Raw genomic sequence first — 14,226 nt, 5'->3', positions numbered from 1 at the left:
GGATTTTGAGGAAACTTGAATGAAATTAAATTATAGTGAATGTGTTCAGGAAAGTACAGCAGCATTTTGAGTCTACTGATTCAGATCATGGCACATGCAGTCTTTACTTCCTAGCAACCCCAAGCTCAAGTCCTGTTTTTGGGCAATTTGCTTCATACGTTTCTGCAGCATCCTAATGTGTTTTTGTGTGTGTGATTGTAGTGTGGATGGAGGGGAGCTCTTTGACAGGATCATCGATGAGAACTACACTCTGATGGAGCTGGACACGGTGCTGTTCATCAGGCAGATCTGTGAGGGCCTGCAGCACATGCACAAGATGTACATCCTCCACCTGGACCTCAAGGTAGACTACCACACTGTGTTTGACAGGGGTGGTGAGCAAAAAAATATATACTTATTGCTTCAGATCAGTGTTAATGTGCCAGAGGTCATTGTTTTCCATAGCCACTGATGTTATTGATCGCATATCAGATTCTACACAACAGGCAACAATGGTTTCTATATACTACTGTGTTGCTATTGTTTCACCTTTTTCAGCCAGAGAATATTCTATGTGTGAGCAGAGTCACGAATAAAATTAAGATCATCGACTTTGGACTTGCCAGAAAGTAGGTTTCATATTCACATGAATCGTCCACTTGAATTAGCATAATTGTATATCATATATGATGTATCAGTGCATGCAGCATTAAACTATTGTATTTGTATTGATAGATTCCCAATAAAAATAAGCATGTATTCCCCCTAGATACAAGCCCAGAGAGAAGTTACGAATAAATTTCGGCACCCCAGAGTTCCTGGCCCCAGAAGTTGTCAACTACGAATTTGTGTCATTCAACACCGACATGTGGAGCCTGGGAGTGATTACATATATGCTGTGAGTACACATGCACACTCATTTATTGATTTAACCTTTATTTAACTAGGCAAGACAGTTATGAACAAATTCTTATTTACAACGACGGCCTACCCTGGCCAAACCCTAACCCGTAAGGTGCTGGGCCAATTGTGCGCTGCCCTATGGAACTCCCATAGCATTGACGCCTCTAGCACTGAGATGCAGTGACTTTAGACCGCTGCGCCACTCAGGAGCCCAAACGTACACACACACACACACACACACACACACACACACACACACACACACACACACACACACACACACACACACACACACACACAATAAAGATTATTCCTCTTCTTCCACAGGCTAAGCGGTTTGTGTCCCTTCCTAGGTGACGACGACAATGAGACTTTGAATAACATTCTGGCCTGCCAGTGGAATTTTGAAGAGGCAGAATTTACAGACATCTCAGAGGAGGCCAAAGACTTCATCTCCAAACTCCTCATCATCAATAAAAGGTATCATACATCTGCTTGATTTCAAAATACTGTGCATTCGGAAAGTCTTCATGCCCCTTGACTTTTTCCACATTTTGTTACGTTACAGCCTTATTCTAAAACAGATTAAATAGTTTTTTCCCTCATCAATCTACACACCATCATGACAAAACAAAAACAGTTTTTTTTGTTTTTTTTGCTAATGTATTAAGCTGGAAGTAGAGGCCTAAGCATTGTTGTTTACTACTTTACTCCAATTAGAGGAGGGGTGGTAGGGTTAGAAAGTAATACACACGCACACACACAAAAGACACACACATTGCTCAGTTTGGCGGGGCAGCCAGCTCTTGGAAGAGCCTTGGTGGATCCAAACTTCTTCCATTTAAGAATGATGGAGGTCACTGTGGTCTTGGGGACCTTCAATGCTGCAGAAATCTTTCGGTACCCTTCCCCAGATCTTTGCCTCAACACAATCCGGTCTCTGAGCTCTACGGACAATTCCTTTGACCTCATGGCTTGGTTTTTGCTCTGACATGCACTGTCAGATGCGTCTTTATATAGACATGTATGCCTTTCCAAATCAAGTTCAATCAATTTAATTTACCACAGGTGGACTCTAATCAAGTTGTAGAAACATCAAGGATGATCATGGAAACAGGATGCACATGAGCTCAATTTCGAGTCTCATAGCAAAGGGTTTGGATATTTATGTAAATAAGGTGTTCTGTTTTTCATTTTAAAACATTTGCCAAAATTTCGACAAAACCTGTTTTCACTTTGTCATTATGGGGTATTGTTTGTAGATTGATGAGGAAAACAATGATTGAATATATTTTAGAACAAGTCTGTAATGTAACAAAATGTGGAAAAAGTCAAGGGGTCTGAATACTTTCTTGAGGCACAGTATATTGCACCACGTATACTGTATATTTTGCAATAACAATCTAAAATCTATTTTTCTTCTATGACATTTTACATCTGTTTGTATATATATCTGTGTGTTTGTGTGTGTTTTTCTGCAGTTGGAGGATAGGTGCCTCTGAAGCGTTGAGACATCCTTGGCTCTCTGACACAGTCCTCCATCACCGTCTTCATGAAAAGGTACAGGGCACCCACTCACTTCTTATAGACAGGATAGGATGGGATCACAGCTCTTATGTTGCTACCATATTATGAAGTGGTGTAGTTCTACTGATTGGTTTGCTCTCGTTTAGAAGTTTTTTTAAATTGTTATTGACTTATCTTTGTGTTTTGCCTCGGTTTTACAGAAGAACATGTGTAACCGCTCACGCAGATCTTCATGCGTACCCACCACAGATAGTTGAGGTAAGTCTCTAACCCTTCCTTATCAAACCTCACATATTTTCTCCACTATGACACAATCCTACTGCATATTTAAACATTTGTGCAAATACCTTATATAATCAAAGGGGATGTTTTACCTAAAAGATATTGTTATATCCCACGTCAGGATTCAGCTCTCAATCTCAACAAAACAGTAATGTCTTCCTAGAGACCACCAGGTGTAGGCTTGTTTCAATATTTTCCCATGACAAGAAAGTCAGATCAGATTTAGCCCAGAAATTTTGACATTGCTGAAACTGAATTGTTTTCTATCCCTTTATGTTTTGAGCAGCATGATGACTTGACGGAGCCAGCGGTGGCCACTTGGACCAAGCCTGCTGTACACCTGTAGAACTACCAGAGCTTACCTGTATGAACACATTTAAACTGTTAAAACTCTGTAGGTGGAGGAGTGTGTCATGTGTGGTAGTGCAAAACCAAGAGACAGACAAGGCAATTCAGCACTCAAAGAGGATTTATTAACTGGTAAAAAAAAAACAAGGCCAATAATCAAAATCAACAGCTGGCCCTTTATGGCAATAACTGAATGTAATTGTATTCTTCCCCCGTGATTTATTTTCTCCCAGGGCAGAGAGAGCTTCAAACCGTCGTCACTGACTGGTCCAATGGTTAGGCGTGTCCTCCTCACTGCTTTCTCTCTCCCTCTCTGAATGCCACTGCCTCCCCATGTTCTGCCACCCTAATTGCAGCCAGCTGTTCAAGATGTGCAGCTGCAGTCAATTAAGTCTCTGTGGAGAGATGCCACACCTTGTAATGAGTTGTTTATCCACCAAGTGGGGCCAAAAGCCGGCCTTTCCCACCCTTACACCCCTCGGATGCTCACACACCGCCCATCCCTGCTTCAACTTGTGGTTTGTACAGGCCAATGCCCCGATAGAGTCAACTCTTGACCAGGCATCTAATCCAAGGCCATGGAGGTACACCCCAGGACCTCTAGGGGTCATACAACAAAGGTTGATGTTCGTCATCTCCATGGTTCACCCTCTTCATGGTTATTGAGAGGGGGAAGGCTCTCACCTCCATGCGTCTGTGCCTCCTCACCAGCTTTCCCGTTCTCCTTTGAATGACAGCGGCTCGCCTTTTTCCACTTGGGCCTCAGGGTTTCTGCAAAGTCTTGGGTTATTATCACAGAAATGTTCAAAAATGTTTGTTTTACCTCAGTTTTACCTCAAGCCCCTTTTCTTTCACAGGGCATTTCTTTTGGTCACCTCCAGCCCTTCTTGGAAAACCATGCTTCTTCAACATTTTCAAAATAGAGCACCCCGACAGCATGCCACCTGCCTCAGCTCTGGTCAAAGGACATTTGAAGGTCCATGCCAGGAGTTTGAGGTTTCTCCATTTCTGAACATCCCTTTTCATTGGTCATACTCACCACCACAGTGCCGTCTTGGACCTTTACCTCATGGTAAAGGTGGGGCTCGCTGTCCCCTGGTGGTGTACCTGATGGTAGTTGACCAGTTTCTGTGGAGTTGGAAGACTCTCCCTGAGGCCCCCTGGTAACCAAGAGCTTGGCAAAGTCTTGGGTTACCATATAACCATCATCCATCTTAATGAACTTGCCCTCTGACTCCCAGGCCCACTCTCCAACACTCCACCACTCCTGGAGAGGCTCAGTAACATAGTTGGTTTGTCAGGCTTACCCATGTCTTGTAGCTCTTCCATTCACGTTTGACTGGGTGGATGACTGGCAGAGTTCCACTGCCTCCTTGGCCTCTTCCTGTCTTTAAAGGGGATTCTTCTTCTCTGGCTGTGACTTTTTCCTCTGCGTCGTGTCAGAGGTTTGACCTGAGGGTGAGCTAGTTGCCTCAACCGCCCTGTTGAGTTCTTTGTCTCACTGCCTTCTGTGCAAGTGATACACCTGCTGGCAGTTCTGTCTTCTGGGTTTTGGAAAGAAGACTCACGTCAACCATGGTTAGACACTTCAGACTTTAAACCTCTTCACTTCTGAATCACAATTCAACCTTCCTTCAGACCTCTTAACTCATGACGAAACTTCACTCACCAAAGTATTGGGCTGCTTCCCTTTTGGCTGGTAGTGCCCTTCTACGGGCTCACCCCAGTCTCCCCACCAGTTTTTGATTTTGGAGCACTGGAACTTCCCTGGTCTCTGCTGAATCCTTTGGACCGCCATCTCCCTGTCACCACTTCACCATCAGGGGACCTTGAAACCTCTTCTGGGGAAAACAAAGTGGGAGAGTCATCAGTGGAATGTATTTGGACTGACATTCTTGTTGGTGTGGTTGTCCTGGGAACCCTCTGTGTAACCATGCTCTGGTCCAGGTTTTCTTTTTCGGGGTTCCTTTAATCTTCTCTGGCCATGGGTTCTGGACATACAGGCTGTTTTCTCTTCGGTCAAGGGGCTGTTCAGAGGTGTGGGTAAACAACTCACACGAAGGAGCAAACATGTCCCCTGAAATGGAGAGTGGGATTTGATCCCACCAGAGCTCCGTCTCCCCCCTAGTCCAGGACTTGCCTCAGCAGATGGCTGTGTTGATGCTTTTCACGCAGTTGCACCTCAAGGCTACTTAGCCTCTCCTGCTCCTTTTTGAGCAACAAGAAGATCTGCTCCCACTTGGCCCTCGAGGCCATATTAGATGTCTCCAGCCTTTGAACAACATCCTGCATTTACTGAGCCTCATTGCGTTTTCCACTTATGATTGCAATTCAGAGGCTTCACCTGCCAGGGACATCTTCTCCTCCATCAATTCCACCACTCTCTGCTTGGCTTCCATCGCTGACTTCTTTGCCATCTCTTCATTCCTTTTCAATTCACTTATGAGGCTCTTCACTGCCTCCTGCTCAAGCCTTCTTGCTGCCTGCTCCTCTTCCAGACAGGCCTGCACATTGTTCCTCTTCATTGCTTCTCAATTACCTGGGCAGTTCCTGCTCTTACTGCTTATCCAGCACCTTTGTGGAAACCCCTGTTCGTTTTGAACTGGGGTGCAGCTTTTCTTCCAACAGGGCCAACATCCCAGCCTGGGCTTCCCCTTGTAGCTCTGCCCTCTGCCGGCAGATCTCTAAATTCTGGGTGCTGGCTACCTGCTCCCTATGCTCATTTTCTGCACACTCGTGAGCTACCTCAGAGACCTCCAGGACCCTCTTCAGCTGCAGCTTTCCTGCCTCTAATTCTTCTCACCTGAGCTTTTCCTCTGAGCCGAGCATTACTTTTCATAAGCTTTTCAGATTCCTCATTTGGCAGCGTGAACTACCTCTTTAAGACAAATGTTCTCGATTCAGAACAGTGACCTCTTCTTCCAAAGTCACTACAACATCCTGGCACTTAGTCTTTACCTTCTCACCTCTTCCCCTTGGTCCCTGCACTTCTCCTGCAGGCTGAGGACCATACTTGATTCTCTTTCAGTTGACTTTTCAGCCAGGTTACCCTCTTCCTGTTGCTGAAAGTCTCCTCTTGCAAGGTGGCCAGCTGCCTTGACTTCTCATGGAGCCGTTTGAGGCCATGACGCAGACAATGCTGGGCCAATTGTGTACCGCCCTTTGGGACTCACAATCACGGGCGGATGTGATACAGCTTGGAATCAAACCAGGGACTGTAGTGATGCCTCTTGCATTGAGATGCAGTGCCTTAGAACGCTGCGCCACCCGGGAGCCGAGAGTTATTTATGGCCTGTGAGAAACTCAAGACTACCTTCAGAGCTCTTCAGTGCTCCCTTATGTGTGGTGCTTAGTCCCCTCCGTCGCCAACCACCTCAAGTTTGAGGGACTTGACATCCATTCTTCTGCCAGCAGCATTTTCTCTTGTAAAAACCGACTTAAAAAACCCTGTCCTCACAGCCTACAGGGCACCATAACTTGTCTAAATGGTTGTCTCAGGTTTCATTACCACACGGGGACACTCACATTCTCCACCAGTGTAACAACTCCGTAGATGGAGGAGTGTGTCACGTGTGGTAATGCAAAACCAAGAGACAGACAAGGCAATTCAGCCCTCAAAGAGGATTTATTAAATAAATAAAGGGTTCACAGGTAGCTTGGGGAATCTTCATGTCCCAAAATAATGTTCTCACAAAGAAATGAGGCCAATAAACAAAATCAACAACTGGCCCTTATGTCAGCAACTGAACATAAACATAAGTCACTGGGGAAGATAATCTTTTACCCCAGGGCAGAGAGAACTTCAAACCTTTGGCATTGGGTGCAAACTGGTCCAATATTTGCGATAAAACTTTGGTGTGTCCTCCTCACGGCTTTCTCTCTCCCTCTCTGAATGCCACTGCCTCCCCATGTTCTGCCGCCCTAATTGCAGCCAGCTGTACAAGATGTGCAGCTGAAGTCAATTAAGTCTCTGTGGAGAGATGCCACACCTTGTACTGGGTTGTTTAGCCACCAGGTGGGGCCAAAAGCCAGCTTTTCCCACCCCTACACCCCTCGGATGCTCACAAAACCTACACCTATTGAACTACACCTGTAGAACTACCAGAGCTGTGTGATGAATGGACAATACATGTTATCTTACTTTTACAAAGTAAAAGTACTATTCCCACAGTTTAGTGTGAAAGTGTAGAGCCCTTGAAGACTGGAGGGTGTAGTGAAAGATATTTTGCTAAATATGTGAATGTAATCTACAATGCAAGACAGTATAACAGGACACCAACACCTAACTGCCCTGATCTTGTAAATACTTTGGGGATTTTGTCAGACAAACTAGCTGAACTTTTATCCAAAGTGTGTTTGTTTCCCTGCTCATACAGTTTTACTGCTCTCTTCCTTCATGTGTGAATTCATTTTGATTCACACATCAGTTATCCACAATGCACCTCACAATATATGCTTCGATGTGACTCTGATCTCTTTTTAATTTCATTTTCTGCTAATGTAAAAGGGTTCCATGTTGAGTACTGTACCCCACTTTTCCTCTGAATGTGAGTATATTCATGCAAACCGAGGGATTTTCCTGTTTAATTTGACCGATAGATAGACCAATGTCATATGTTTGTTGTTTGTTTTGTGTTCTCGTGACATTTGGCGTAAATAGATCAAATATGCAGATGTGTGCTTAAACCCTTTAATGCGGATCTGGAGTACTTAACACTTTTTCGGTGGCATTAGTCTGGGAAGGCATTGTTATCCTGTTTTCATTTTCTTAAAATCATTTGATCTGTTGTTTTAATTGCCGTTGATATATTCTATATTGTATTTTTGGAAAAGCTGTGCTTTCTCTAAGGAAAGAGTTGTACAAATGGAAATGGTTGTGAACAACGTTTTGTAACAAGATGATTGGCAAAGTAAAAAAATGCCTCCCAGAATCAGAGTCTGCATCTAAGGGTTAAGTTCCAGAGACAGCTCGTTATGATTTCACAATTCACACACACACACACACACACACACACACACACACACACACACACACACACACACACACACACACACACACACACACACACACACACACACACACACACACACACACACACACACACACACACACACACACACAAACAATTGGTGTGGTCTGTTTTCAAGCTCTAGTATGTCCACTTTATATTGTTATTTATTTAAATCAGATGAATTCATCAAACTAATCATAGCATTGAAGGAAAAATACCTTGTTAGAAGTGACATGTTCCTATGTCTGTAGTCATGTCCTACATTATACTTGTTCATGTGTGTATAAAAAAACACATTTTTACTTTAAATTAAAATAATCCAAGTCTTATCATTTTTTTTCTTTGTTTCATTTAAAAACCTTTGTTTAAGACTAAGCAGGTCATTTTTTATTTGGCCTTTGTTGTTCATTTTAATTGATGAAAGCATGTTTTTGGCTTGCATGTGCTCAGTAAAACCAATATAGTACATATAAGACACATGATGCATCATTATTTCAATGTGTAGAGTTGGGCTTAATAATTTGCATTGTTAATATTGTTGTTTGTTAATGCTTGTCTGCATGTTATCATATTGTAATCAAATCAAACGACTTTATTACCTTCCATGAAGGTTGCCTATTGGAAAGTATACTACCTATTAGATTCAAATATTGTTAGTATTGAACGTTTTCAACTTTTTATCATTTCCTCTATGGTATATATATTTTCTCAGGTTTACAGATGTATAGACCGTGGAATTGCTTTCTCTTGTCCACTGAACATTGATCGTCATTGTTTTGAAGGTTAGAGTAGAATAGATTCTGTAAAATCTTTTCTATAAAAAACATTGTCCTTTTTCTGATCCAAGCAACAGAGTGAAAAGCATTTTGAATTGGATATGCATTTGGAAGTGTTGTCGCATTAAAAATGAAATAAATATTACAGAGAAAGGAAAAACACCTTTATTATCACAAGTGTCTTTTCATTGAAATGATCTGTAAAGCAAAACTGCGCTGTATTGCCAATGTTAAATTAGAATACATCTCTAGATCTGAGTCCCGTCACTCAGTGTTGGTGGGTTCCTGAATGTAGCTCCTGTAGCTCAAGGCTCAACCAATTCCTATGGGTTTCTGATAATGTTGCCCACATGTCCAGCAGAGGGCAGTGAAGCTAGGAAATAAATCAGTATCCAACTCACAATTTCAATATATACTGAACAAAAATATAAAAGCAACATGCAACAATTTCAATGACTTTACTGAGTTACATGTCAAATTAGGAAAGCAGTCAATTGAAATAAAATAATTTAGCCCTAATCTACGGTTTTCCCAAGACTTGGCTGGGGCACAGCCATTGGTGGGCTTGGGAGGGCATAGGCCCACTCACTTGGGAGCCAGGCCCAGCCAATCAGAATGAGTTTTACCCCAATAAAGGGCTTTATTACAGACAGAAACGATGGCGCCAGAGGGGAGGGCTGCCGTCTTATCGGCTCTTAACCAACCATGCTATTTTGTTAGTTTTTTGCGTTGTTCGTAACTTGATTTGTACATAATGTTGATGCCACCATGTCTTATGCCTGAAAAGAGCTTCTGGACATCAGAACTGTGATTGCTCACCTCAAACTGGACGAAGAGTTCTTCAATGAGTCGGACGGGAGGGATATACTACTACAGACACCCGACCAGGCCAAGATCCCCGTGATTTGCTGGAGAAGGAAACTGAGATTTCGTGGAAAAAGATCAGGGTTCCTTGCAAGGATCAGGTGACGAGTGAAAGCACGCACCAACGGGACATTACAATCTTATGTTTCACCGAATCGTGGCTGAACAACAACATTTAGAACATACAGATGGCGGGTTATACACTCCATTGGCAGGACAGAACAGCAGCCTCTGGTAAGACACGATGCAGGGGCCCATGCATATTTGTGAACAACAGCTGGTACACAATATCTAAGGATATCTCAAGGTTTTGCTCGCCTGAGGTAGAGTATCTCATGATAAGCTGTAGACCACACTATCTACCTAGAGAGTTTTCATCTGTATTTGTCATAGCTGTCTACATACCATAGCTGTCTACATACCACCACAGACCAATGCTGGCACTAAAACCGAGCTCAATGAGCTGTATACCGCCATAAGCAAACAGGAAAACATTCATCCAGAGGCGATGCTCCTAGTGGCCGGGGACTTTAATGCAGGGAAACTTAAATCAGTTCTATCAGCATGTTAAATGTGCAACCAGAGTGAAAAACAATTCTAGACCACCTGTACTCCACACACAGAGACGCGTAAAAATCACCACATCAGTCACTGGCTTTATAAATAAGTGCATCGAGGACATCATCCCCACAGTGACTGTACGTACATACCCCAACCAGAAGCCATGGAATACAGGCAACATTCGCACTCAGCTAAAGGGTAGAGCTGCCGCTTTCAAGGAGTGGGACTCTAGATTATAATAAATCTCGCTATGCCCTCCAAAGAAACATCAAACAGGCAAAGCATTAATACAGGACTAAGATTAAATCGTCCTACACCGGCTCCAACGCTCGTCGGATGTGGCAGGGCTTGCAAACTATTCCAGACTACAAAGGGAAGCACAGCAGAGAGCTGCCGAGTGACACGAGCCTACCAGATATGCTCGCTTCGAGGCAAGTAACAATGAAACATGCATGAGAGCACCAGCTGTTCCGGACGACTGTGTGATCACGCTCTCTGCAGCCAATGTGAGTAAGATCTTCAAACAGGTTAATATTCACAAGGCCTCAGGGCCAGACGGATTACCAGGATGTGTTCTCCGAGCGTGCGCTGACCAACTGGCAAGTGTCTTCACTGACATTTTTAAACTCTCCCTGTCCGAGTCTGTAATACTGACATGTTTCAAGCAGACCACCAGGTTGAGAGTTTCAAGTTCCTTGGTGTCCACATCACGAACAAACTATCCAAGCACCAAATGATCAAAGCACACCAAGACAGTCGTGAAGAGGGCACGAGAAAACCTATTCCCCCCAGGAGACTGAAAAGATTTGGCATGGGTCCTCAGATCCACAAAAGGTTTTACAGCTGCACCATCGAGAGCATCCTGACGGGTTGCATCACTGCCTGGTATGGCAAATGCTCGGCCTCCGACCGCAAGGCACTACAGAGGGTAGTGCGTATGGTCCAGTACATCACCGGGGCCAAGCTTTCTGCCATCCAGGACCACCCTGGGACACCAGGTGAGTGCAATTAATTATCAGATAAAACAGAAAACCAGCAGTACTTTGGACCTCGTAGGGTAAGATTTGAATACCCCTGATTTAGACCATTGAAATGGTATAGCATAGGCCTACTCTGTCATGCTCATCAGGCTCTTGTCAACAAAAGCAATCTTGAAAAGTTGCAGCAGGTACCTTAAAATCCAGGTCTGATGGTATAGGTTTGTTTACCCATTAGGGTCTCCTTTATTTAATGGGTTGTCAATAGACATTTGTTCATGGCATGGCTATCGTTGCTATAGCATGTATCATATATCAAAGGCAACAACATGCCTCTTCATTCTTTAGTTCAGATTATGTGGCTAGGATTGCTATTTGGCTACAATTCCATTCCATTGTTGGGTAACACTTTATAATAACTTTCATGAATAAGCATTAACAAATTATATATAAACCATTAATAAATACTGTAGATATTTTATAATTTGTAAGGAATAAGCATGCACACAAGCACACACACACACACACACACACACACACACACACACACACACACACACACACACACACACACACACACACACACACAAGCAGATTAAAGCACAGAAGATTCCAGGAGCCTAATTAAAAGCAACTGAGGAAGCCACTGTGTGATACAGTTTGTTCACCTGAAAAAATAAACAGAGGACTAGAGTGTGTGGGGTGGGGTGGTGGAAGGGGTTTAGCTGAGCTATGCTGGGAAAAAGCGGGAATCAGGGATTTTTAACAGGGGTCAGAGGAAGGGCTTAGAAACACAGAATGAACAGAAAGAGAGAGGGAAAGAGAAAGAGAGGTGTGTGTGTGTGTGTGTGTGTGTTGTAAATGTCCACTTGATGTTTTATTTTCAGTACAGTTCTAGCCTTTTAAATATGTATGGTAATGTTTTTACTGTAATGACAAACACACACACAAGGGTGTGTGCATGCGTGTGTGTTACAGAAATTGCCTCTAGGTTGGTCTGGAGGTCGAAGGAGTTCTTATGGTATCTCAGATCTCCTTCTCCGATCTGCTGCTACTTAATCTAATCCACATAACTACCTTATACCCTCCGTCTAGTTTTGCTATCTCTCTCTCTCCATTTTCCCACAATTAGGATTTAAATTTAGCTTATAATAACCGTGCCTGAGTAGAACTGGACTTGGCACTTAGCTCAGTGTTATGTGCTATGCTCTTCGTCTCAGCCGGGCTGTAACACACAAGTAGAGTTAATCAAAGGACAACAATCAACCCTGTCCGCTCCAACACTTAGCCTGCTAGCCCGGCCAGCTCTGATTGGCTCGTCGGTCCCGATGATGTCATGAGAAACATGATTGAATTAAGAGGACAGCCAAGGCGAGAGAAACATTAGCGTCTAGTTTTAACTGGGGCTGTGTCCAATTGTTGTTATGAATTGATTAGTCTGGTCTGGCCTGTGTTTATGCTTCCTATATGCGGCATTCCCCTGGCTGGCTGCTGTCTGGACAGTGGGAAATATGCTGATAATGGCAACCATTGTTGGATTCATACTCTGGTAGCTAAGAAAGAAATGAAAAAGGTAGAGCCTTTTGTTATTGGTTATATAGTAGTTATTGTTATCATCTGAATGTTGTCTGTATTCTTAGCCATATCTTTGTGTTTGAATATCAGTGCCTTGACATTGGGTGAGTTCCTCTGCCCAGGCGTTGCTGACACATGCCAGATCTTTCAACACCTGGATAGGTATTTCCCGTCGTATCAGCTAACCACATCATATGATATAGCAATCTGGTACCTAACGGCACAGTCGATGATGTGGCACCCAACCATTGGTTGATGCATGCAACATCTGAGCAGGGGAATGGGACCATTGTAGCGATGTTATGCTGCGTTCAAGACAACTCCGAACTCCAAAAACTCATTGTAGAATGATGAAGTACGGGTTTCCCACTTGGAAAGTATCAGAATCAACCAACAGGAAGCTCTACTCAAAAAAACATATGCAAAAAAGCATACATGCTGCTAGCCACCTGCTAGCCTAGCTACCTTCTACCTGCTAGCCAGCTAGCCCCTAGTGGCGACCATCTTTGCCATTCATCCAGTGTGAATTTTCCTACCAAGACAGAGTGAAGCCCTCAGGTAAGGCCCTCTCTCTCCAGAACCATAACATTATGTAGTTGAATGTTAAATTGTGATAATGACTTGGAAAGTTCTGCCTGATTGAAATCAAAGACGAGATCATAAGTATAATTTAACAAATATCAATATATATCTTATTGTCTTAAAACCTAATTTAACTTGTTTTCATATTTGTTGATTATTTCACCACAAGACAGGGAGGGTTCAGAAAGAGTTCAGATATGCAAACCAGAGCGAATCCGATCTGGATAATAGGTCATATTACACTTTGAACATGCAGTCATTTGGATAAACAGGTGAAACTGATTTCTGTCCAGGTTTTTTTTGTTCTAGTTGCATTTGAGAGCCTGAGGGCTGGGAGCAAGCTAAACAGAGAGTTCTATGTGACAGGCTCAAGAAGCCCTAGATCCCTGGTCCAAGGCCCAGCCTGGGATGGTGAGAAATTCAATTTAAGACTGAGGAGAAAAAAGCCCCCCACTCCCACCCCAGAAATCCCCCTCCCCTCCCCTCCCCTCCCCTCTCCCCCTCCCCTTCGTCCCCTCCATCCCCCCATCCACATCTCCAGGGGCGATGTGGAGGAGCTAAACCAGAACCAGATGTGCTTATTGGGCCTAAAGATAACAAATAGTGCCTGAGTTCCTGTCAGTTACAGACCACCGGAGCAAAGACACAAAGAGTGAAACAAGCAGCTTTACTTACATGATGTATGCCTCTTTGTCGTTGTTTGTTAAATATGAAATGTCTTCTTGTGAATAAGTCTGAATGTCTTCACTGGAGCAGAGTGAGGGACGGGGTATAATATAAGTGGCTCATTCTGTCGAATCCCATGATCTCCTGGTGGGTGTTGGGGGCCAGCTCCACTGA

General features: G+C 43.5%; 1 protein-coding gene across 5 annotated transcripts in view; it reads left to right on the top strand.

Annotated features, from left to right (window-relative positions):
* Positions 1–9,001, top strand: part of LOC109874826 (myosin light chain kinase 2, skeletal/cardiac muscle) — a 39,342-nt gene extending 30,341 nt beyond the window's left edge. For all 5 annotated transcript variants that reach the window (XM_031810443.1, XM_020466840.2, XM_020466839.2 and 2 more), the window contains 7 exons: positions 202–343; positions 538–608; positions 749–877; positions 1,210–1,362; positions 2,364–2,442; positions 2,610–2,667; positions 2,978–9,001. In XM_031810443.1, coding sequence (XP_031666303.1) covers positions 202–343; positions 538–608; positions 749–877; positions 1,210–1,362; positions 2,364–2,442; positions 2,610–2,666 — 631 coding nt within the window. In that variant the 3' untranslated portion in view covers position 2,667; positions 2,978–9,001. The remainder of the gene's footprint in view (positions 1–201; positions 344–537; positions 609–748; positions 878–1,209; positions 1,363–2,363; positions 2,443–2,609; positions 2,668–2,977) is intronic.
* The last annotated feature ends 5,225 nt before the right edge of the window (positions 9,002–14,226 follow it).

Source organism: Oncorhynchus kisutch, linkage group LG30 (assembly GCF_002021735.2).
Source record: "Oncorhynchus kisutch isolate 150728-3 linkage group LG30, Okis_V2, whole genome shotgun sequence".
NCBI lineage: Eukaryota > Metazoa > Chordata > Actinopteri > Salmoniformes > Salmonidae > Oncorhynchus > Oncorhynchus kisutch.
The sequence above is the reverse complement of the archived record's forward strand: the minus strand, read 5'-3'. Positions and strand labels throughout refer to the sequence as shown.